This window comes from Fringilla coelebs, assembly GCF_963513975.1.
Source record: "Fringilla coelebs genome assembly, chromosome: 2".
NCBI lineage: Eukaryota > Metazoa > Chordata > Aves > Passeriformes > Fringillidae > Fringilla > Fringilla coelebs.
In genome coordinates, this window is record NC_140029.1 from 33,977,588 (window position 1) to 34,001,199 (window position 23,612).

General features: G+C 38.6%; 2 protein-coding genes across 5 annotated transcripts in view; one reads left to right on the plus strand and one right to left on the minus strand.

Annotated features, from left to right (window-relative positions):
- Window positions 1-143: 143 nt before the first annotated feature.
- GTPBP6 (GTP binding protein 6 (putative)) lies at window positions 144-11,431 on the minus strand. The gene is made up of 10 exons (XM_084201138.1): window positions 11,031-11,431; window positions 8,159-8,296; window positions 7,664-7,734; window positions 6,005-6,135; window positions 5,232-5,302; window positions 4,626-4,784; window positions 3,039-3,247; window positions 1,553-1,701; window positions 1,090-1,242; window positions 144-801 (listed from the first exon to the last, which is right to left on the minus strand). The coding sequence occupies exons 1-10, from the start codon at window positions 11,380-11,382 to the stop codon at window positions 660-662; spliced, it is 1,575 nt and encodes a 524-aa protein (XP_084057264.1). The 5' UTR covers window positions 11,383-11,431; the 3' UTR covers window positions 144-659.
- Window positions 11,432-11,480: 49 nt separating this feature from the next.
- Window positions 11,481-23,612, plus strand: part of LOC311166798 (cohesin subunit SA-2-like) — a 57,838-nt gene continuing 45,706 nt past the window's right edge. For all 4 annotated transcript variants that reach the window (XR_014617036.1, XM_084226966.1, XM_084226967.1 and 1 more), the window contains exons 1-6: window positions 11,481-11,572; window positions 11,689-11,858; window positions 16,238-16,322; window positions 16,944-17,090; window positions 18,555-18,651; window positions 19,672-19,748. Coding sequence is in view for 3 of the 4 variants with exons in the window: in XM_084226966.1 (XP_084083092.1) it covers window positions 11,815-11,858; window positions 16,238-16,322; window positions 16,944-17,090; window positions 18,555-18,651; window positions 19,672-19,748 (450 nt within the window). In the remaining variant the exon portion in view is untranslated. The remainder of the gene's footprint in view (window positions 11,573-11,688; window positions 11,859-16,237; window positions 16,323-16,943; window positions 17,091-18,554; window positions 18,652-19,671; window positions 19,749-23,612) is intronic.

Below are 23,612 nucleotides of genomic sequence, written 5' to 3' on the forward strand. Positions count from 1 at the left end.
TTTCCTCTGAAAAGTTTTGCTGCACCTTAAATGTTTTCTGCAACAACTGACATAGTAATAGGTATTGTGGATAAATTACTGTAGGCAAGAAAACTGTATGGGTAAAAGATGTTCACAGCTAACTTTCTTTAATGCCTTAATGATTTTTTTTTCTTCACTGCAATAAGACACGGCAGTTATTTTACTTACATTCATGCATTCTGCTCGAACACATATTTATCTTCAGTATTTACATTCAACCAACAATATTTTCTTCACTAACTTTCATATTCCAAAGACCATCTGAAACAGCTTAACTATAATAAATACAATTTTCTTCTGAAAAAGGCAATAAATAGCTTTATTTATATAAGAAACTTGATACTTTTCTGTAGGTAAAGTCAGATGCCATTCCATGAGTTTGAGGTCCTCAGCTTATAGCCACCAACAGGTTTAATATAAAAAATTTTGTGCTGTCTGGGTACGTGCTGACAAAATTAAGCTCAAAACTCTTACTGTTTCCATACAGAACTTTTCTGAAACAGTGTCCATTTCAGATATGCGCCAAAAACATCAAGTGTGGAAGAAAAATAAACTATTCAACAGTGAGACTAACTGGTCATTCACTTTATTTCACATCCTCTTGAGATCAGTTTCTTCTCCTGGAACAGGATGCAGTTTCATGACATGAAAATCTCACTGTTGGGAAAGAGGTTTTTGTATCTGCCAAAAGCAGAACTGCCGATTATCACCTTCACCCTGGCTGTGCCATCTTCAGGCATGACCTCTACTTCCCGAACTGTTGCTTCTTTATAGAGCCAACTGTAAATGTAAAAGCATATTAGCATCTTAAAAGTATGACACATTGCACAAAATGTGATTCTTGGTCTAGGTTTCTATCTAGGTAACACTTTAAAAGATGAAGTGCTTTGCTTCACTTCTCTAATGGGGCTATTTTTTGTCAATAGGTCACAAAACATTGATAGTTATCTCTGTTATTATTTACAGAGGTAGCAGATTAAAATCAGTATTATATGATCTGAAAACTTTCAGACATGAATGATTGTTTCATATGTCTCCAAGTCCTTCACATGCTTTAAAATTATTTACCTTAGCTGAGGTCCCTCTAAGTTGATGTTAACTGTTAGAATCTTCTTCCCTGTTGCTGTCAGTATTTTTTTCTCTATTTCTTGTTTCAGTTCTTCTAAACCATGCCCATGCAGAGCAGAAACAGCTAAAGCATTTTCTTCAGCAGGTTTATACCTGAAAGAAAATTAATTGCTAGCACATTTGTTCATGAAGATTAGGTTGTGAAAATATTCCACGCACGGACAATTTAACTGAGTTACTTTGTACTGACACCTTCTACAGAGGCCACTTCTTGTATGACTCAAGTGATTTCTTTTGTAATTAAAAGATAATTAATTCTTTTTCAGACCATAGTTACATATGTAAAAGACTGAGAAACACTATTAAATATATTCTGAAGTGTGGGATCTCTTTTCTACACTAAGAATTAAAAAGCTTCCAGAACATAAGAAACGTTTAAGTACACTTAGCATCTCTTGCTTACCTTTCTATCAAATCCACTTTGTTATGAACTTCTACCATTGAGTCCAGTAAATGGCTAGGCAGATTGAGATTCCTCAGAACTGAGAGAACAGTTGCTTTCTGGAGGATGGTTTCTGGATGAGTAATATCCCTCACATGAACTATCAGATCCTAGCAAAGATCAATATACAACCAGTAACCAGGTTGTAGAGATTGTATACCATTTTTGCATTGCTAATTAATGTAAAATACTTTCCTATCCACTTGATAATACACTGGCAGATTAGCACTGCAAAATTAACCACTAAACCAGTATTAAAAACTATTGTTTCTTAGACCATGATGGAAGAAAATCTGCAGCAGCTTAGTCTTCCACCTCTAGTGAGTACAAATTACCTCCCACAACCTGAAGCAAATGTTGTCAATCAAGCTAGTTACAGAATCAGATTTCAAATAATAACTGATCCATTTTGTTCAAAGCCAAGGCTTTGTAACAATAAGGCTTCAAAAACACTGGAGATTAAAAAGAATGATCTCTGAAAAAAGCTTTCAGAAGAGTAATGGCTGCAAAACTGTTTCAAAAACAGAGGGGAAAAACCTCCATGTAACTTGTAATTCTATTTTTACATTCAAAATATAGAATACTATCCTTATGCTTAGCTTCCAGGATACTATTACTGATGCTTTACGAAAAAACTTCATACAAAATTTACCAGTTTCAAGTATATGTATAATGTTTGCCATAATAAAAACCAATCAATCAAACTCAACATTTGCATTCAAATTGTTTCTTCATCTTTGCTCAAGACATTTCTTTAAACTTTTGAAAAATAATTAGAAGTAAATGACAAACAGGATGGTTTCAGCCAGCTTTTGAAAGCCCTGCTATTACATGGTTAAGTCTAATCTTTAGCAGCATTCTGGCATCTAGCTACCACTGAATTTCATTACCTTTCATAATACAGGGTTTTTGTTTAAATGTCTGTGTCTATGTATGCAGCTTTACACTTTGTTATAGCACAGGAAAACAAACTTTAATGAGAAAATAATTGCTAAAGTACATTTATATTTATTACATGCTGCCTGCATCACATCACAATCACCCACTTGTAGTTCTACAGGCAACCTTAAGTTAAAACCAGGTAATTTCAGATGGTTTAATTAATTTTTAACTCCCAGTAAAGCTAGCCTTGATTCACTTGGATGCACTGTTCAGATATTTTATCAGAAAAATCTAGTTTATCTGGTTTAAGTATCATGGAGATGGACACATATACTCCAAATAAGCCCTTTCTGAAATCCCTTCGTAGCTGTATGTTCTGCATAAATAAAGTATTGGAAATTTAGTTTATTTTAAGATATTTACATCATTATCTCAGCAGTTTACTACAGTCAGCCAGATACTTTGCTAAGAACAGTATGTCAATTAACTTCCCCTGTTTTGAAGGGGTGAGGATTATCTACAACAAAATTATTTGATTTCCCAATTTTTATAGTTGACTACTTACTGAGTAAGCCACTTCTTCTAGTGTAGCTGAAAATGACTCAACCAGATTATGTGGAAGATCAGTCAGAAACCCAATGGTGTCAACATAAATCACTGGCATATGTGAGGGCAAATAGCCAGCATGGGCTGTAATATCCAGAGTGGCAAACAGCTGATCTCTGGGTTGAAGTCCTGCTTCCCCAGTCAAGGCTTTGATCAAAGTAGTTTTTCCTAATTAAATAAAAAAGGACAGTATTTTAATGGCTTGTTCCAAGTAAAATTTAATTTTCAAGGCTCAGGTGAAATGTATGATGTAACATATGTTTTTATATCTATTTGAGTTGTTTAATTGTAGCTGGTGATCCGTTATCTCTATGATGTTAGGAAATCCAAAGACAGTCTTACATTTTATAACCTGGAATTGGGTTTAAGGTCACATATGTAATCACGTACTGGTATCTACAGCTGTGCTTTGATCACAGGATGATCAAAGACTCATTTGACCTGCAAAGTGACCTACCTACATCTCTCACCTGTAAGACTCTCTGAAGGGCACTTGCCATGACAGCATTAGGAAACATGCACTTACATATTTCCCAGTGCTTCTGTTGTCAAATGAAATAATTTACTTGCTAAATAAAAAAATAAAGATAAGTGCTAATAATATATACCTTATTAGGCTGAGGCCTTTATTGGGCATTTCCTCATGAACATAATAATAGAGACATTTATTAGACTCAATGAATACTTCACATAATTAGTCATTACAGTGCTCAGTATATAGCCTAATTAAAGTATTTCAATTATGTGTATGCCAAACTGTTTTATATCTATATATATTTGAATATTCAGTTGGAAAAATATGGAAATATGACATTTAAGAAAAACATAACAGTATAGTCCAAATCTTTGAGTGTACAAGTAATAACAAAATTAGTGCAAGATAGTTTTGCTTTTTTTAAAGAAATTGAATAAGAACATTAAATTGTCTTAAGATAATCCAACCTGAACAAAGTTTCTAGTCCAAAGTCTATTTATGCCTTGAGTAAGAATTCACTTGTGTAAGCTAAAAAACCACACCAAACCAAAAAAAGCAGAAAAAAACCCTTTAGCTTTATTTAGCTTCTCCTAGGAACAGATCTTGGAGTGCTAAACATAATCCATGAAAAGCTACAGTGCTCCTTATGCAGGTTTCTCAGGTCAATATCCAACTCTTAATTGTCTTCCTATGCCTCAAGTCTTCATGGTGATCTAAACACCTGTGTACTTTTCTGTACCCATTCTGATCAAGTAGTAGAGATTCATATAAAGGGACAGTAACAGTGCAGTCTTTAGCACTGTATATAAAATCTTTTTGGCACAATAGGTGCTAGGCATTTCTCCAAAATGTGTCTTGGAGACTGACAAAACCAAGCAGCTTAATTTGCTTTCCTAACTACATCCTAACTAACAAATGACACAATTAAAAAAAATAATTAAAATACGAAGCCTATACACACACAAATGAGAATCTGGCTTGCTCTGAATTTACACCTCATTTCTCAGTTTCTAATTAAAAATTAGACAATATAAGCTCTTTTGTGTTATGACTTCAGGAGATTTTGCTTACCACAGTTGGTATAGCCCATTACTGAGACCATCGGGAACTCGCATTTTCTGCGCTGAGTTCTAAGTAAAGACCTTTTTCTCCTTAGTTTCTCCAGGGCATTCCTAATTTTAAGTTCCCTTTCTTTTAAGACACGATTCTGTGTTTCTAGAAATGTTTCACCTGAAAAATACAAACGAGTAATTGGCAGAATAGTTTACAAGAGAAACTGTATAGCAAGTGATGTGTTTGGAAATCAAGTGAGTTAGCACTAGGGCTTGTGAAGTTAAAAATAAGCCACTAAAACTATGTATTCTTGCCTAAAAAATGAATAAGTAACTATAAAACATATGCTAACCACTCTAAAATATCCATCTACACTTATGAAAAATCCCTGTGGCAAGCAAATAGTTTATCCTTCACCACTTACTGACCAAAAAACTTGACCAGTACAGACCCAAACCTTATTATTTACTTACTTTCCAACAGATTTTTGTACATTTGTTTAATTAGATGCAAAACACTGTTTTTCCTCCTGACCTCCTCCAAATAAAATAAGATGCAACTACATTTGTTTAAAAGCCATGGAGAAAAAAAATCCTCTAAATCATGAGATTATTTAGACTTTACCTGAGCCCATGATGTACCTTGAACCTCCTCTCTGCTGATCTCGCTGAGACACCTCATTTTTCAGATTTGACCTGGCAGCAGAGCAACAGTTAATTGGAAGCAATTTTTAAAAATCCAGTTATAGCATAATACCGAAAAATTGTGAAGCAGTAGTGTTATTCTGATAGTACAAATAAAACCACTAAATGACTGAGTTGTAAATAAAAGCTGCTCATGGCAAGACACCTGGAGAAAAAACCCCAGGTTTTTCTGGCTAAACTGTAGCTTGAAAAAGCATACAACTCTCTTGGTAAATTGTAATTGCTATTCTGAAATTTCAGAGAGCCAAATATACCTCTAAAACATCCACATAACTCACACCAACTGCCATGTACACATTTCTGTGCCACAGAATGCAGAAATATGGAAAATTTAAATACAAATTAATCTTCCTTGTTTACAGCTTTCCTTATTAAACGCAACAATTTTATACATGGGATATACGTATCCAATTCCTACATATTCTTGCAATCCATCTTGTGTCTTAGAAAGAACCGGGACCTTTTAATGAAAAATACATTTTGTAAGATTATTGAACACATTCTGTTTTTGCCTGTCAGCACTGCAGAAGCTTAAAATAATGACATTATAGTAAATAATTGTGTGCTCTAATCAATCATTGAACACCCTCTGTATTTTTTCTTTACAGTACATATTGCTGGCTTTTGTTACTGGAAAGAAATAGTCACTAAACCATGTAGATATGAGTATGTGATGTGCACAGCCCGAGGTACCTGAGAAGTGGAATTTCAGCCAGTGCTACCTGCAGTTTTGCCTCTTTCGTCCGGGCATTACAGCGAAAAATGTGAAGTACTACGGTGTATCTGTCAAAGACTGGCACACCCCAGGCACCTTCTAGTTCTTTCTTTAGCCATGTAAGACAAAATAATCGAGATGTCTTCTGTCCCCCACAGTATCTCTAGATCAATTCCTACACAGCAAGTACAGTTAGTTAGCTGATGGACACTTGAACTCAGAGGATCTCAGGATTCCACTGCAATGGATGGGCAACCATTATGAGTATGCAAAGTCAAAATTTGGTTGACCAGAAAGAGAGGAGTTAAAGAGAGTTTAGAGAATAGAACTTTATGTCTAGGCCCATCAAATTCAGTGAGAATCCTTCCACTGCTCTTTATGGATTCTTGCAACAAGTCTTATATCATATGTCTCACAATCAAGAATGTCAGTGGTTAAATCCTTGTAAAAATAATTATGAAATACTGGAATGGGAAAGACTAGGGATAACATAGGACAAGAAAAAAGATTATTAAAAGTTGCAAACAAGTAGAGAGGAATGCAGGAAAATTATTTAATAGCAAGCTTTTAATGAAACACTTAATAAAACCCAACCAACTCAAACCCCTCATCCTTGCTCTAATTCAGCAGAAGACACTTAAAACATGCAGGAGTTTCCTTAGGCCATCTCTAAAATCCAGAATTATTGTATACATGTTCTCAAATACTTTCTTGAATCAACCCTGTTTAATTTCTCTTAAGATCTATATTCGTGAAAAGAAAACAATTTTTAGCAAATCTAGTACTGAAAAAACTCATAGTATAAAATAAAAAGTTTTCCCAAAAACTAGGAAATTGAAATGAAGCATTTTCAACTTCCCTTTCATCAACAAATGCAAGTGCTTGAATAACTATCTGTTAAGAGATATTTGTAATCTCTTAATTTTATAATCAGGGAAAGCATTCAAAACCACCAGCAAAGCATTAATGTTTGCTTGCAAAGTTTGCATATGCTTTACACCCTGCACGATGCTGCGCATACTAAAAACCCAAAAAAGTTTTTATTTCAGTTTGTCCATGACTATCCGTAGCTCATGTACTCATTGTTTTACTGCCAGTGTTAAAATACTGAAGTATGCTGCACCCCTCAATGCCTCTTTTTAAGGGTTAGGAATTAATTATTTGAAACATTCAACTATAAGCTTGCTCTGAATTTACACCTCATATTCAAAATACAATTCAGCATCCACAGCACAGGGAAAAAATATGCTATCCATTATAAATACAGAAACTTGAGCACATAGCTAATCCAAAATATTGACGTTCTTCATAACAAAAGCTGTGTTGACACCATCATTTTGTAAAAAAACACCTTGAGTAATGTTTTCAACATTTTAAAAAGGGCTAGTGTCAAATGTGGGAGCAGAGTCTATAATAAATTGTACTAAGCTGCTGGAAAATTTCATGCACAAACTGAAAACATATATCAACTGGACAAGTGCAACAGGTATTAAGATTCTTTTCAGTAAAACTCAGTCCTGGTGCTTCATGTATTAACATTTGAAAATTCAGAATCTTAAGTGACCACTTCTCCTAACCTCAACAGCTTCCAAACAATACTGATGCAAAGAATATGATTTGATATTATATTTAATTACCTTTGTTAGTGAAGATATTCTTTCCACATTCAAGAAGACAGCTGTCACATGGGGCAATTTTTTAATCTTTTCTAAAAGATGGATAATGATTGCAAAATACAGTGTTAAATATCAATTCTCTTTTTAAAATACCCAGACTATAAACCATTTTGCACTGAGCAGAATGCTCATAAAACATCAAATGGCACCATATTCTTTGTTCGTAGAGCAGTTTTAATTGTTAATTTAGTACTATGCCAAGAACAGCATCAGTTTCACTTATGTCAATCACATCAAGTTAAAGACTAAGTTGCCTCACACATTTTCAGTGACCAGGGGTTATGTCTATTCTGCATTTCTTTGGTAACCTTGAAAATTCTTTCAAGCTTGCCTGCAAACCTGCCTGACGGATAAACAAAATTCTCCCTCTCTTCAACTTTCACACCTATCCTTGAACAGTTTGTCTGCAAGTCTTCCGTTTAGAGTGATGCAGAGCTGAAAGATCTCAGTCCTTACCTGTCAAAGCCTGAAAGTTTCCTTTGCCAAAAACAAACTTCTTGTTGGGATTTTTTGTAGGAAGAATTATTTTATCTAAAACTGTCCAGTTCTGAAGAGTATCTACAAGAGCAACAGCTTCGGCAATCTGTAATTCAGCTTCAGGAACATAACAATAATAGAAAAAAAGAAATAAATATTACAATGTACTCTGCTCAGATCTCTAATAACTACAGTACATACATGAACATGGAAAGTGAAAAACACTGAAATTCTTTTAACCTCTCGCACAAGGAGTGAAGTGTCTTACCTCTAATCAGAATAATTCAACAGTTTGATGCAATTTTAACACACAAAGCATCTTTCTGACAGTATAAATGTGGTTGTTGGCTTAGGAGAATTTTTAATTGTATTGTCAGTAAAGAAATCACCAAGCTTTTTTCCTCAACAAGTGAAATGGATAACTAGCTGGAAAATCTATTACTTCAGATGAGCACAAAGCCACACAATTAACACTTCAGTGTTTTGCAGCAATAATTTGGGAATTACTAATACAGCATATCCTGCTGCTAACTTCACATCCACTTATTCATAAAGGACCTAAACTGGTTTGTGACTTGCTAAAACCAGCTGATTTGAATCCTGTATTTTGGTTCATCAATTACTTTTGAGTTTTTACCATCTACACTGCAAAGCAATGATTTTTGAGGACTTTGTGAAATCACAAAGACTACACAAGAATATCAGATCAACAATTCTAGTCTTGATATGCCACAATTTTCCTCTTCAGAACAAATTTGTAAAGTTTCCCTAGACAGCAAAACGTAATTTATATACTAAACAGGTTACATTGATCCAAGAGGTAACATAATTTTAAAGATAATCATGATCCACTTTTTCCTCATATTGTTCGTGCTTTTTGTAAAATACACAGATTTCCTGTTTGTATCTATGGTGCTTCAAAAGTCATTCCAAAACATTTGTTCAGACTTCAGGCTCTTCATCTGAAGGGCCTAAATAAATGAAGACAGACCACTGCTATTCTTCTGTATGTTTGGACAGAAAGGTGTCTTCATATTTTACCTACTTTTCAGTTGTAAAATTATGTCACATCAATTTTGAAAAAGTTAAAAGCTATATTCTGCAATGTGAGAACTTGTTAGAATTGGCAGCACTAATAAAACTAAACATGATTTAGGTTCATCACATAATAAAGTGGAATAAAAGAATAATATATCCAAACTGTCTCTTGCCATCCAGAAGAACATGGACAGGTTCAAGAAGTGGGCCCATGGAAAGCTAGTGATGATCAACAAGTGCAAGGTACTGCATCTTGGACAGGGCAACCCCCCAGGATATTGGTACAGGCTGGGGGATGGACAGATCACAGCAGCCCTGCCGAGGACTCAGGGGTGTTGGTGGATGAGAAACTGGACATGACCCAGCACTCTGTGCTTGCAGCCCAGAGAGCCAAACATGTCCTGGGCTGCATCCAAGGCAAAGCAGGGCAAGGGAGGGGATTCTGCCCCTCTGCTCTGCTCTGGTGTGACCCCACCTGCAGTGCTGCATCAGCTCTGGGGTCCCCAACACAAGGTAGTCATGGACCTGTTGGAGCAGGTCCAGAGGAGTGCCACAGAGATGACCAGACAGGTGGAACCTCTCCTATGAAAAAAGTCTGGGAGAGTTGGTATTGTCCAGCTTGGAGAAGGCTCCTGGGAAGACCTTTTTGCAGCCTTTTAGTACATTAAGGGGGCTTAAAAGAAAGATGGGGAGAGACTTTTTAGCAGGACCTGTTGCAATAAAATGGGGCAGTGGTTTTAAACCAAGAGATTCAATTTAGATTTGATATAAAAAAGAAGTTTTTACAATAAGAGTGGTGAAACACTGGAATAGATTGCCCAGAGAGGTGGAGGTCCTCTGAACCTCCACCTTGAGAACATTCAAAGCCAGATTAGACATGGCTCTGAAAAAGCTCTTCCAGTGGAAGACATCCTGGATCATTGCAGGGGGTCAGACTAGAAGACCTTCAAAGGTTTCCTCCAACCCAAACCATTCTATGATTCTATACATAAAAAGCTAACTTACAAGATGCTTTAATCCTTTACATTGCAATCTTCTAATTAGAGAAGTGTTCAAAAAGAAGCATCAAGTTCATCATGTATCTTGTGTGTGATTAATGCTTATACATTAGCTAGTTATGATTTCTGAGAAAAACCTAATAGTAGTCCTAAAAAAAAAAAGTCCTTACAGAGAAATTATTGGTGCCTCACTAAGTAACTGCATAAAAGCATTTAAGTCCTCGAGAGGATTTATACAGGACTTCATTTTCACTGCACTCTCTTCTCTGGACAGGAGGGTATTGCTGCTCTCCAGCCAACTCCTGGGCGACCCTAAGGCCAAAGGACTCCAGCCCACCTGGGCAGGCAGCACGGCTGAGGGCAATTAACATTGTGCTATAAGGGGGACACCCGACTGCTTCACTGACCAACCTGCGGCGTTCTGCCCTTCAAAATACAGTCAGCATGGCTTGCAAGTCAAAGCACAGACCTGCCAGCACTCACTAACAGCTCGTCTCTTAAAAAGTTGTCACCTTCCATCCAAGCTTGTCCTTTTCAAGCCGCACGTTGCGGGTTCACCGCTGTGACAGCGGTTTCACTTCACGCTAGCGGCACAGCCTCAGAATCAATTGGTTTGGAAAATACCTCTGAGACCATCGAGTCCAACCTGTGACCGAACACCGGCACGGTAATAGCCCATGGCACTCAGTGCTACCACCAGTCTTTTCTTACACACGTCCAGGCACAGGGACTCCACCACCCCCCCAGGGCAGTCCGTTCCGAACCCCTGGATGTACAGCTCCCTGCGAGCCCGCCCGCCCCCCGCAGCCCCGCACCCGTGGTGAGCGGCGACTTCTGCGGGCCCCACTTCACCGCGGGGTGCACGACGGCAACGCGCTGGGCGCCGGGCCCCGGGGCCAGCGGAGACGGGCCCAGCAGCTCCTCCAGGGCTGCCTCATCATCATCATCATCCTCTTCTTCTTCTTCTTCTTTTTCATCCCCGCCGGCGCCCGCCGCCCCGTTCCAGGGCGCTCCGCCGCCCGTGCCCGGCGGGCGCAGGGAGGCCCGGAGCGGGGTGGCGGCGCTGAGCGGGCGGGCGGGCAGCGGACGGCACCGGGGCGCGCCCAGAGCCGCCGCCGCCCGCCGGTAGCGCAGCAGCAGCGACCACGAGAGGCGGCCGGGCCCCATCGGCACCGCCGGGCCCGGTGCGCCAGGCAGGGACCGTCAGAGGCCGCGTCTTTCCGGCCGCTGCGGAAGCGCCGCCGCCGCCCATGTGACAGCGCTCCCCGCCCCTGCCGGGCCCAGCGGCCGCAGTGATTGACGCCGGGCCCGGGCCGGCCGCGCTGGGCAGCGCCAGGGAGGGACTGCGGGGTTGTCGGTAGGTTTAATTTCTTTCTGTTTCATCCTCTTCTGCGGCCGGGCGGGGATGGAGGGGGGGCTGTTTCTGCCTTGGTTTGCATGCAATTAAGTCTCTTTGTGTGCCTTTCTTGACAGTTTTCGGCCGCTGTTCCGCCCGCAAAAAGCCGAAGGGTTGTTAAGTTTTTAACACTCTCGATTTGGGTGAAGTTTCCTCAGAAGGTCGTGACAGCTTGTTTGTGCTGTTGAAATAATGTAGCGGAAATGATAGCCGAGCCCAACGCAGCCAGTAACCTTCCCAGCCAAAAGTAAGACCTGGCACAGGTTGCCTGCAAAATCCGTGGGTAAATTCGGGTGCTGTCCCTTGGGTTTGTGCCGCGCAGATATCGCGGCAATCTGTAGTGTGTCACCTTGGGAGGAAAGGGGAAAAAAGGAGTTTGCTGTGCATTGTGCTTTGTAGTAATAGCTTCATTTTATTTCCTTTCGTGTACTATTTAGTATCTCCTTAACGTAGTATTTTATACTGTTTGACAGGGAGCTTGGCTTTGCAAGCTCTTTTGTGCCTTATTCACCACACTGCTAATGTGCACCCTACCTTACAAAAAAAGGGGGCAGATTCATTATCGGTGTATGTGTTCCCTTCATTGGAGGACTTGGGGATGCTGAGGGGAAGAGTGCTAAGTAATCTGCAAGCTCCCTGTAGGCATTGATGGGGGCATTGCTTCTAGATATTTTGTATTGTTTTTATCAGGGAGCCATCATGTCTTTTTCCTTTTATAATGTATTTGTTAGTCATTTGCTGAGATGAGATAAAGTATTCATATAATTATTTACACAATGGCAACTAGAAGTTCTACTAGAATAAATATAAATAAATAAAAGGTAAAGTTACAACATTTAGGCATTTCTTGTTTGGTTTCAAAGAGTGAAACTTTTTAGATGTCCACTGTTGAGTGCTTTGAACTCATTGCAGCCCAGTCTTTTCTGATCCTGTCACGTTGTGAGCCTGTTTGTTCCGTGTGTTTTGCTTTATTATGCTGAAACGAAAGCTGAGAGTTGTAGCCCGTGGTGACATGTATAGCTTCCCATATGTCCATTCTAGTATGTTTCATCTGAAATCAGCCTTTTACCTTTGGAAGTGTTAGGCAGGCACATGGCAGTTGCTTATTGAAGCTTCTTGTATTGCTTCTAAGAGATGAACCAGTTGTTTTGAAATTTATAATTTAAAAAATTTACAGGTAGAATTCTTTCAGTAGCATAGCTTAATTGTTCCTTTCACACAACAAAAGGAATATATTGTGTCCTTGGTAAAGAGGTAGTTTTCTTTTTAAGTCTGAGTCACCAGATCTATTCTAAATGTTTAGTAAGATAAGAAAACTGAACTCAGACGTTATCACGGTAGTATTGTGTCTGAGGATTGGATATGGGACTTGGCTTCCTTCGTATTCAAGTGTTTTATAAGTAATACTTCAAGTGCTAGTGAAAGGACAACATTGTGGCAGGAACACAAGGTAAAATTGAGTCTCTGAGCCATAGATAACAGGTATGAAGGTGGAAATAGAAATGGCCTTATGCTTATGCTTTCTTAATGGTTGCTGATGGAAGCAACTAAATGGCTGAGAGTTGTTTCTTCCAGTGCATGAAGCATGCAGAAGTGCTCAACATGGTGTAGAATAACAAAGGGAGGAAAAAAAACCCAACCAGCTAGTTCAAAATTTGTCAAACCCACCATTGCACTCCTGTAGTTGAGATGTTAAATGGAGACATGTATTGGGATCGCTGCGGAAGTGACCCCCATGTCTTCCCCAGCTAGGTACAGTAATACCTATTTTCTGCTTAAGAAGACAAGAGGATGTCTTAATTCTTTTAACAGTTTCTTCAACAGAAATGTAGTTGTGCAAATGAAAGTTCCATTTAAATATCCCATTTAATTGCTCAGTGGTTTCATGGGGTTCAGTTTCTAGGTGCTGGTCTAGTTTCTGCAAATGTTTGTACCTGCCTTATGAATAGCTGAATAGTCTTACTGGAAACAACAGGACTAAAGGCTACAAAAAAAAAAAAAAAAAAAAAAAGAGAGAGAAAAAGGAGAAACGTGAATATTGCTAGTATCTGGATTTAAAAAAACCCTCTACTTTTGTGGAAGTTGTCTGTTGTTGCCCAGTGCTTCCTGAGGCATAGCCATGTGCTGTGGTGCAGTGATAACCAAAACAGTTCAGAAACTAAATGGCTTTTTAACATTAGTGTTTAGTTATATTTGTTAAGTGCTTAAGATGGATGTTTAGTTGCATGTGTAACAGTTACTCTAACAGGTTTCACCCCAGATATGTTTTATTTGGCATTTATTTGTCCCAGCATGAGGGAACTGTAGGTCTGTGGTCTTCCCACTTTTGGTGGTTTTGCTGAGCTTTGGTAAGTAACATGCTGTTCCATATGCCAGGCGTTTCCTTACTTTGTTGGGCATCTTTTGCTACAAGTACATTTTGTCCGGCATAAGTAATGAAACAAGTAGCACAAGGCCAGTAGATACTGTCCAGAGAGCTGTCCTTCAGAATGTTCTTGGGAAAGAGAAGCATGAATTCAACCTTCAAAGAAGTATATTCTACACAGAGATACTAAAAGCAGTACATGATCAGACAAGTCCTTGACAGAACTATCTTGTGGCAGTTCTGATTTTTTAATTATTTAAATGTTTTAAACCAACTTGGACTCAAATATAGTTGCTGTAATCAAATGCAGTGCATTTATCTTCATTCTGGGATGGAGTAAGTTGCTAAATAGTACTTGTAAACACTTCAGAAAAGGTTTTGAAGGTGTGTTGAGTGTTATGTTGAGGTACAATGCAGAAACTGGTAACCCATGTTACTGCAGTGTTGGCGGGCACCTGAGTTGTAGTTCCTGTGAAACAGTGCAAGTAAGAACCTGTTAGCCCAGCCCCACAGTGATGCATTCTGCTTTGAAATCAAGAGTGAAAGGATTTAATCACATAGGAGAAACAGCTCCTTGCCAAACATGTTTGGATTCTTTTTGGTTTTGTGGTCTGTAGAAGGATCTGAGAAGAGCAAACTGGCATCAGAAAAGCAATACATATTGCTGTCCCTTGCTGTTTGTTCTTTTCAGCTGGGAAGTCTCTGTTAGTACTTGGGCTGCTCAGTCTCTGTGGCTTGCAATTTTAAATCAAAGAAGACAATGGAAAAATTTTGTGAATGATTTCTTATAGAATGCTGACTCAGCTGGGAGCTATAGTTTATCCCACTCTTTACATGCAGAAGTTCAGACAGGTGGTATAAGGATTGGTTCATCCTGAATTATGTTCTTTCCTTCCATCTATCAAACACTGTGGCATGTTTTGAACTTTTCTATAGTGAATAATTAACAGAATTTAAGTTTCATTTCTCTGTAGAGAAGGTAAGCATATGCATAATTGTATTTAGAAATTTTATATATTTTGGTGCAATTTTATATTTCTATAGAATTTGTATAGGAGTCTTTGGAAGCCTCATTCTATGTCACTTCTTGAAGTGTCGCAGTAGATCAAAAAAGTAAACAGAGACATGTTTAAATAAAGCTTGTCTGCTCTTACCAGCAAAATAATGTTGGGACCTTGGTCCTGCAGTTGATGCTATTCAGTCTCAGAATTTGCTTTGCAAAACAATTGTGGGAAGAAGAATGATAAAAATGCTTATCTGGCATTGATAAACCTAGGTGGAGTTGAGCTTGCTCTGCATCCGTAGAACAGTTATTCTCCATCTGTCTTAGCCAACACTGGATACTGGAGAGTTGACTGTATCTGATAGTGTAACCCTCTGGTTTTCTTGTTTGTAAAGTGGTCACTTGTGTTAGTACACTCTCTTGTTGCAGTAGTATCACGAAAATAGAAGTTAATTGTACACTCTCATATTTACTTTCTTTCTGTGCCTTCCTGTAGTACAAGTCAACTGGCTTCATGTCCTGGCCACTGTAGTTTAAAGGAGGCCATTGCAGCCAGCTTCCAGTACTGGACCTGCTGCACAAGTGGGATCCAGCTCGTCTACTCAAACATGACCTTTGGCAAAGCACATTGTTAGCATTGGGAATGATGGAAAATGGCATGGTTTCATTGCAGATAAATGTATGGCTTCAGATCTCCCAGAAGGTGCATCTTTCTTTATACAATTGTTCCTCCATGATGTTAGCAATGACTTGAAGTTTTTTATGTGTCTTTTTTCTTCATCATGTTTTATAAACAAAGTAAACCAATTTCTTCCTCTCATTTTAAAATGTTGACACATCAAATGTTACTGCCTTGTTTAGCTTAGGGCACCCACAGAGTGAATGCCTACTTGTGTTACTGGTTCATGGTGCAAAGCCCTTAAGTCAACAAAGGCTGCATTAAGTCAACATCAGCTTTCTGTTTCATTTACTTACTTTATACTTTCTTGATACCTTGATACCTTTGATAGCTTTGCTGGTTTTCTAATTATCTGCATATCTTACAGGAAAGCCAGTAGTCTGAAAAAGGCCCCAAATTTCTGTTGTACTTTTAAAGTTAGCTGTTTGGCTTTAAGTGAAGAAATGTCACCACTTCCAAACAACAAATTACAAATCCTAAAATGCATGTATTTGCTTTTATTTTCTTGTGGCTTTGTCCTGAAGTGTGTAGTTCTAAGTGCTTGCTGCTAACTCCTTCAACATGTTTATTACACCTTAGAGAGAATGCTGTCCATGATGAAACTGTGCCTGAGTCTCCTCCTCAGAATGGCACCTGTGTGAGAAATGGCAACCTGAAAACATCAGTAAGTCAATTTGAAAGCTTTTAAAAGTTTTAATTCTTTTAAACTGTGGAGTTTATTTTGCATCTCATTCAGTTGTTACAAAATTGAGTATTGCATGCAGCAATCACAGTGCATCTAAAAGTTGGTCACTGGATACAGCGTGACCCTAAAATTCCAATGGCAGCAGAACCTCAATGCTGGCTTTTGAATGGTCAGTTCATTTCAGCATTGCTCTTCTTTTCTGTGCTTTGTGTGCAGTTGATGTTAGTTTGCAGGTAGTCAGTTTAACCTGTGAGGGAAAAGGTGTAGAAGAGCTTCTGTGCTTGCCTTCTATTCTTCAGAAATGACAGCTGCCACTGAAAACTGCCTTCTGGCTAATGGGCAGCTGTACAAAACCTTCTTTCCTGTTGTATCTACCTATGCTTATGACTTATAGTTAAGAGTAGAATTCAAACTAGTAAATCCTTACTTTCATCCCCTTTTAGTATGGTCGTATTTGGTAAGGAATTGTTGGGGTCTGTTGGGCATAAAACTGAGCAGCCTGGGGAAATGTTTACAGTAAGAGTGAAATAAACTCGTGTCTGTGAGTGCCTGTTGTGTGTTGTGTTTTCTCACTTACTGTGTTTACTTGACTCATTTCAGAGAGAGAAGCGGAAGGTCCGAGAGCAGTGTGAAAACATAAGGAGGAATTCTACTGCTAGCAGAAGAGTGAGCCAGCTGCAGAATGGAGAAGTGGTTGAGGCAGTTACCTTGTTTGAAGTGGTTAGCATGGGGAAGCAGGCCATGCAGGTATTCCCAGCACTGAGTTCTGAAAGCACTTGGTGGAGGGAAGATGAATAAACAGTGATCATTTCCATTATTTGTACTGTGCAACATTTAAGTTTTGGCTTAGCCTGAGGAGAAACATGTTTGACTGGAAAACTGCTGTGAGTGTGGCTCTTGGAAAGAACATCTTGCAGCTTCAGGAAATTAGTGAAGAGGTAGCTGTCAGATATTTAAAAAGAGGAAGGAAATTGTACCTAAAGCAGTCTACAATGCCTTAATATACAAAAAGATAATTATTTTAAAAAATATGGAAAAGATTAATCAATAGCAAATTTTATTTGTCCAGAATTCTGAAAAATCAGGTTTTGTTTTCTTTTTTTCCTTTTTTCATTTTTCTTTTTTCCCCTTTTTGCCTTTTTCCCCCCTTTTTTTCCTTCCCCCCCACCCTCGTACTTGCCTTGTACTGTTAATCTTTTACCTTTATTCCAATGCAGTTTGCCAGCAGCTTTTGTAGCTGCTGTTCCTGTTCATCTATATAGCTAGCAATTTTTTTCAATGTGAGAAAACCCACCTCCCTGTATTCTGTGAGCACATATATATATATATTATCTTTGGATATGTGTATGAAACTCTGGAGCCCCAGATATTTTATGTGGAGTTAAAGTTATGTCTCTGGTCTGTAGTGTTTGCAAGCAAAGAGTGTGTGTGTGTGCACATGCATGAAAAGTACATTTATATTTGGGATGTGAAACCTTTGTAGTACAGCTGGGGTAAGTTCAGTAGAGCTTCCTGAAGAGCTTGGCTTCTGCTGTGCCAGCCATCATGGGAAGGTCTTGGAAAGGCAGCAGGGTTTGAGTTCTGTTGCTGCTGGAATTTATTAGACCTGTGTGGAACTAGTGGTGGGTTGAAGCCTGGATGGCTTGTCCCATGTCACTTACAGGCTGTAGACTGTACTGCCCTAGAAAGGAAATTTGGAGTAGTTTTTTGGCTTACGTTAGTATGTGAACTGTTTCAAACCTACTGCACAAATCAAGTCCTAGAGAAAAAGAGAACTTCCAGGGTAAGTTGCTGGTAGGATTTAATACTAATTATTAGATGATGCAGAGGTTAAATGTGTGTTTGGATTTTTTGTCGTTTGTGTTTATTTCTTTGTTTTTAAATTAAAGTGTTACCTCAGTGCAATCAAGAGCTCAGGAGAACAACTTTTTAATTTTTTTTGATATTACATTTATAAAAGCTGTGGTAATTTTCCCTGTTAACAGGAAGCAAAGCATCTGTGAAAAACAACATTGTCTAAAGTAGTTTAAGACTTGAAAGAGTTTTTTAAACTACTAGAAATGGAAGAGAATTGCTTGGAGTTTATTCTTGGTTTTGTAATTTAATGGAGATGGAGCAGCGTTAGTTTTTGTCTTTATTGTGGGTATCTTCAGTGGAGTGCAGCAAACTGTGTTCATCTCCTGACTAATGAGCTTCTTTAATCTGTTCTAGTCTGTAGTAGTTGACTGGGTTGAAGCTTATAAACAAGACAGGAATGTGGCACTTCTGGATCTCATCAACTTCTTCATTCAGTGCTCAGGCTGTCAAGGTAATTTACCTTCTTTGCAGACTCTTCCACTGTCTGTGTGGGAGAGGAGTCTGAAGTGTGCTTTTTGAAATGGAGTTTTTCTCTGCAGTAAATCATGAACTTATGATCTGTACTGTTCGTTAAGACGAACTCCAGATGGGCAGGCAAAAATAGAAAAGAATAATGCTGGTTAAATTCTTTGTGCTAACAGCATTCCAGCTCTGAGAGTTGTATTTGAACAAGGTTTGCAGGGTCAGGTTTCTGAAGTGGCATGTCACATTGCTTTGGAGAATCCTCACATAGGGACAGTGCTTTTGATGAATGTTCTAATTAAAATCCAGTGTTTCAGTTGGCATTTGTTTTTATATTTCCTGGTATCTTCTGTTTTGCTAGTATCCTTATTTGAAAATAAGCAGCTAGCAAATCCAGCTCCCTGCTTTGGTGGCTAGAAAAGCAATCTCTTGCCTCATTGCAGTTGCTTTTTACTAGAGAGTTGTGAAGCTATGTGTTTCATAACAAACATTGAAGCACTGCCTTCTGGGGACAGTCTGCTAGTGAAATGCTTCAGGATGGCAAGTAAGAGATGTAAGAAGACTGTCCTGTTAGTTTGAAACTTCTGAGTGTATTTAAGCAGCTAAAAACATACTTTTTACATGTCTTTTTTTTTTTTTTCCCCTAGATCTATGACTAATGTGCCTTCTCTTATGTGAAATGCTTTGGGGTTTTTGACTAGTTTTGACCTGTGGGCAAAATTTTAGTCAATCCTTGAAGTAAATAAATGAACAGAGAAAATAGCCTTTCTAGACAGCACAGAGCAGACTTCTCTAATGGGAATTTCAGTTTTGGTTCATCAATACTTTTCCCTATCAATTAATTTATGTGTCTCTTTATGTATATGTTGCCTGTACCAGTGTACATACATAAAACAGAATTCCCCTGTCTTCAGTGTTTCTAAATTTAATAAAGTTCTTACAGTGGTTTGGACTTGACTAATGTTACAGAGTTGTCAGTAATTCTTTTAAAACCTCTACTTTTTTTTAGGCATGGTAACAGCAGAGATGTTTCAAAGTTTGTACAAGAAGGATGTCATGCAAAAAATGACAGAGACCTTTGATAAGGTAGGTGCAACTTTGATTTTGCATGTCTTTTTAATATAAACAATAGGCTCTACCTTAGTAGCCAACCTGGATGGAATTCCTGTTGCTTTCCGGAGCTCTTCATTAATTTAGTAAAATAAGCCTATTTTTTTGCAAGAGAAATTTGTAGTCATAATGACCCATTTTAGCAGCAGCAGGAGATGGTTTTTTAATTACTTTTATTTTGAGAGTTTTATTAGGACTGTCTGACTGCAGCCTTCCTGAGTCTTTCTCTTAGGAGTTCTTTTGGTAACAACTTTATAGAGGTAAATGTAACCCAGCACTGCAGCAAGTAAATGGTTCCTTTAGTATTTGGTTGATAGGTCCTTTAAAAAATAGTAATATGGATTACTGATTAGTTAATTCAAAGATATTTTTAGCTGATATTTTATTTGAATATCTTATTTTTGCTTTATTGACAAGTATAATTTTTAATAACTCTATTACATCATATGGAAGAAAAATATGTTTCAGATTTTTAGATAATTGTGAAAACAGTAGTGAGTATTTAATTTCTTGTGGATTGTTAAGGAAAACACATAGCTTTGCAATGCTGTTTCACTGCTTGACTGCTCCTTGACTAATTATGGCAACATTAAATTTTCTGCAGTGCTTTCACAGTTGCTTCCATGCTTTTTTCCCTTATATTTGTCACTTCCAAATTGATTTGTCAAGCAGCAGCCATCAGCCTTCTTTTAATTGAGCATCTCTCAAAGACCAGCTGCTATAGAAATTCCCACAGAGAATGAATTTGCCAACATGGTTTTCTTCATTTTAGAAGTGTAGTAGCACTTAGGCTAATTTTTTGACAGAAATGAACCTGTATGTGTCTGGCCATATGAATTATAGTCTGGCACTTCTTTGCCAACTTAATTAGCCCTGAATAACACTCATGATAGTGGCAGGCACTCTGGCAGACACAAAGATGTGATTATTTTTACCATAAGCCTGGAAATATTACAGCTCTGTAACCTTTTCACCTGTCCTTGTGGGCAGAAAGGCAGGTTCTGCAGTTGTCTTAGAAGCTGTATTCTCCATGCTCTGTAAAGTAAGTGAGTTCTCTCTTATCTTTTCCGTAAATAAGATGGAATTGTAAGTTAGTGGTTTAAATTAGTTGACAAGGAGTGCCATATGGGACTACTAGGATTTCAAAAACATTTTTTAAAAACTAATGATAGTAATAGTGAAAGTAGTAACGAGAGTGGAAAAGATTGCCAGATATTTGCTCAACATCATCTTGCCTTTGAATTTTTATTCTTTGTTTCTAGCATTCACAGGATTCATTTGTGATGATTTCAGTGATTCACCCATGGTGTTGCTGTTTAGTTAATTAATTGCAGCACTATATCCTTGTACCAATGCTTCCTCCTAGAATTCTTACTATTGTTAGTGGGAAATGTTAATAGAGTTCAGTATGGCAAGAAAAGAATTTCTAATATCCTCATGGACATGGTGGTGAAGTATGAGTTAGTTAAGTGGTCAGTGAGGTGGACTGAAAACTGGTGGAACAACCAGGCCTGTGGGGGAATGATCAGTGGCAAAAGGTCCAGTTGGAGGCTAGTCACTAGTGCTATACCCCCAGCTTGATATTGGGGCCAATGCTATTTTACATATTTAATAATGACCTGGACACCGGGGCAGAGTTTACTTTTAGCAAATTTTCAGATGATGCAAAACGGGGAGGTGATTTCAGGTGGTTGCTCTGCTGTTCAGAGGGGGACCCTCAAAAGACTGGAGAGTTTGGCAGAACCTCATGAAGTTCTACAACAGGAAGCCCTAGGAACCTGGGAATGTATAACCCTGTGCACCACTTATACAATGGGGGCTGATTGATTGGAAAGCAGCTCTTCTGAGTAGGATCTTGGTGTGGGTAACAAAACGAACATGAGCCAGCAATGCACCTTTGCTTCAAAGTGGACCAACAGTCTCCTGGCCTGCATTGGGCAGAGCATTGCAAGCTGGTCATGGGGGATGATCTTTCCTCTCTGCTCATACTACTGAGACTCATCTGGAGTGCTGAGTCCAGATCTGGACGTTACAGAACAAGACAGAGATGGGTTTACTGGAGTGAGGCCAGTGAAGGGCCACAAAGAGGATTTATGATCTTTGATATGGGGAGAGGCTGAGAGAATTGAGCCTATTCAGTCTGGAAAGAAACTGTCTCAAAGGAATCTGGTCCGTAAAATACCTGATAGTGACAGAAGGACAAGGAGGAAGCACAGCTCCACTCAATGCTGTGCAGTGAGATGGTGAGTGCAAAGGCAAGCCAAGACAGGCAGTGGGCGCAAACTAAAATGGACAAAATTTTACCTGAACACAAGAAAATTTCTACTGAGAGAATGGTCAAACAGTGGAACAGGCTGCCAAGAGTGGTTGTGGAGTCTCTGAGAATATTATTTGACCGCTCATGGCATCACCCGACACTGAGGGAAAAGACATGTACTTTGAGGGATCCTTGACAGAATGATGATGGCACCAATTATAGTTAAAACTAAAGCTTTATTTCTTAACAGTATGTTATTATTATTAATAGAGCAGAATTTATAATTAAAATGGCGCAGGATTTCTATAAGCAGAATCAATATAATAGCGTAATATAGCTCAGGTCTCACTGTCCAGCAGGAGTTGTGGTCAGAGTTCACCACTTAGACCTTGCAGTGCCTTGATTTTGTTGAGTGCTCTGGGTGCTATGATGTTTCCCTGTTCTCTGACTGGGTCATTGCCACCACCTGCCTGGCTGAATGCCTGGGACCTGCAGGGTTGGTAAGGAAGGGAGTGATTGGTCTGGCACCCAGGAACTGTGAGACTGTGAGGGAGGGAAGTTAATCTGTTTGATTTGTCTGCTTGGTTCACAGGACCTTCAGGGCTGGCAATGAGGGAAAGGGAATTAATATGTGACCTGCTTGGTCACAGAGAAGGGTTGCTTGCCTCTTAAAATTGCATTAGTTATGCTAACCACATTTGCAGGACTTGAGAGCAGAAGTGCTGGTTGCACACAGCCCTGGGCCACCTATGCTGGCTGACCTTGCTGGAGCAGGTGGGGCGATCCCAGAGAGTCTCTCTCAATTTCAAGTTCTGTAATTCTGTGAAAACTTGTACTGATGTTGGAAGCAGAGAATGGCTTTAATATGGTCATTGAGGCATTTATTTTGTCTTTGTGAGCCATGGTATTCCTCAGTGATGAGACAGTCTTGCCTTTACACTAATTTTTGTTTTTCTTCTATTTTAAGGTAATCTGTTTCTTCTGCTTTTGTTCCTGTTAATGACATTTACTTCTTGCAGTTCTTTGTTCTTACGTAGTTTTTCTTTTCTTTCCCATTTTGTTGCTTGGACATTTAGGAAGGGAAGAGTTAACTTTGGTGCTTAACTGTACGGCTATATGGGGATAGAAGTACTTGTGCTTCACTGAACCTGATAAAGAACTCTAGATTTAATGCCTTTTGTTTTGGAATAATTGCAGAGTTGAGAAAACATCTTTGAATCAAGTCACACTCCTGATGAAAACATTTCTCTCTAATTTGAAAACCTCAGAATGTTTTTTTTAGGGTTTAGATTTTTTATATCTAGGTACCAAACATTGAAAAGGGTTATGTACTTAGACTTGCTGAGGAGCCTTATTTCAGAATTAATAACAAGGGTTATATCTTGTATATGTTTTCTTATAAATTTTGGAAACAAGTTGTCTTGTATTAGTAACAAGGCAACTCAAATTTTATATAAAACTGTATCTGTCTTTTGTCAGTGGTTATTAAATAAAAAAGCCAACAAAACCCAGATAAGAAGGATTTAAGTTTTTTGTAGTATTTTGGCTTGTGTGGGCCACCTGAAACACACATTGGGTGAAGT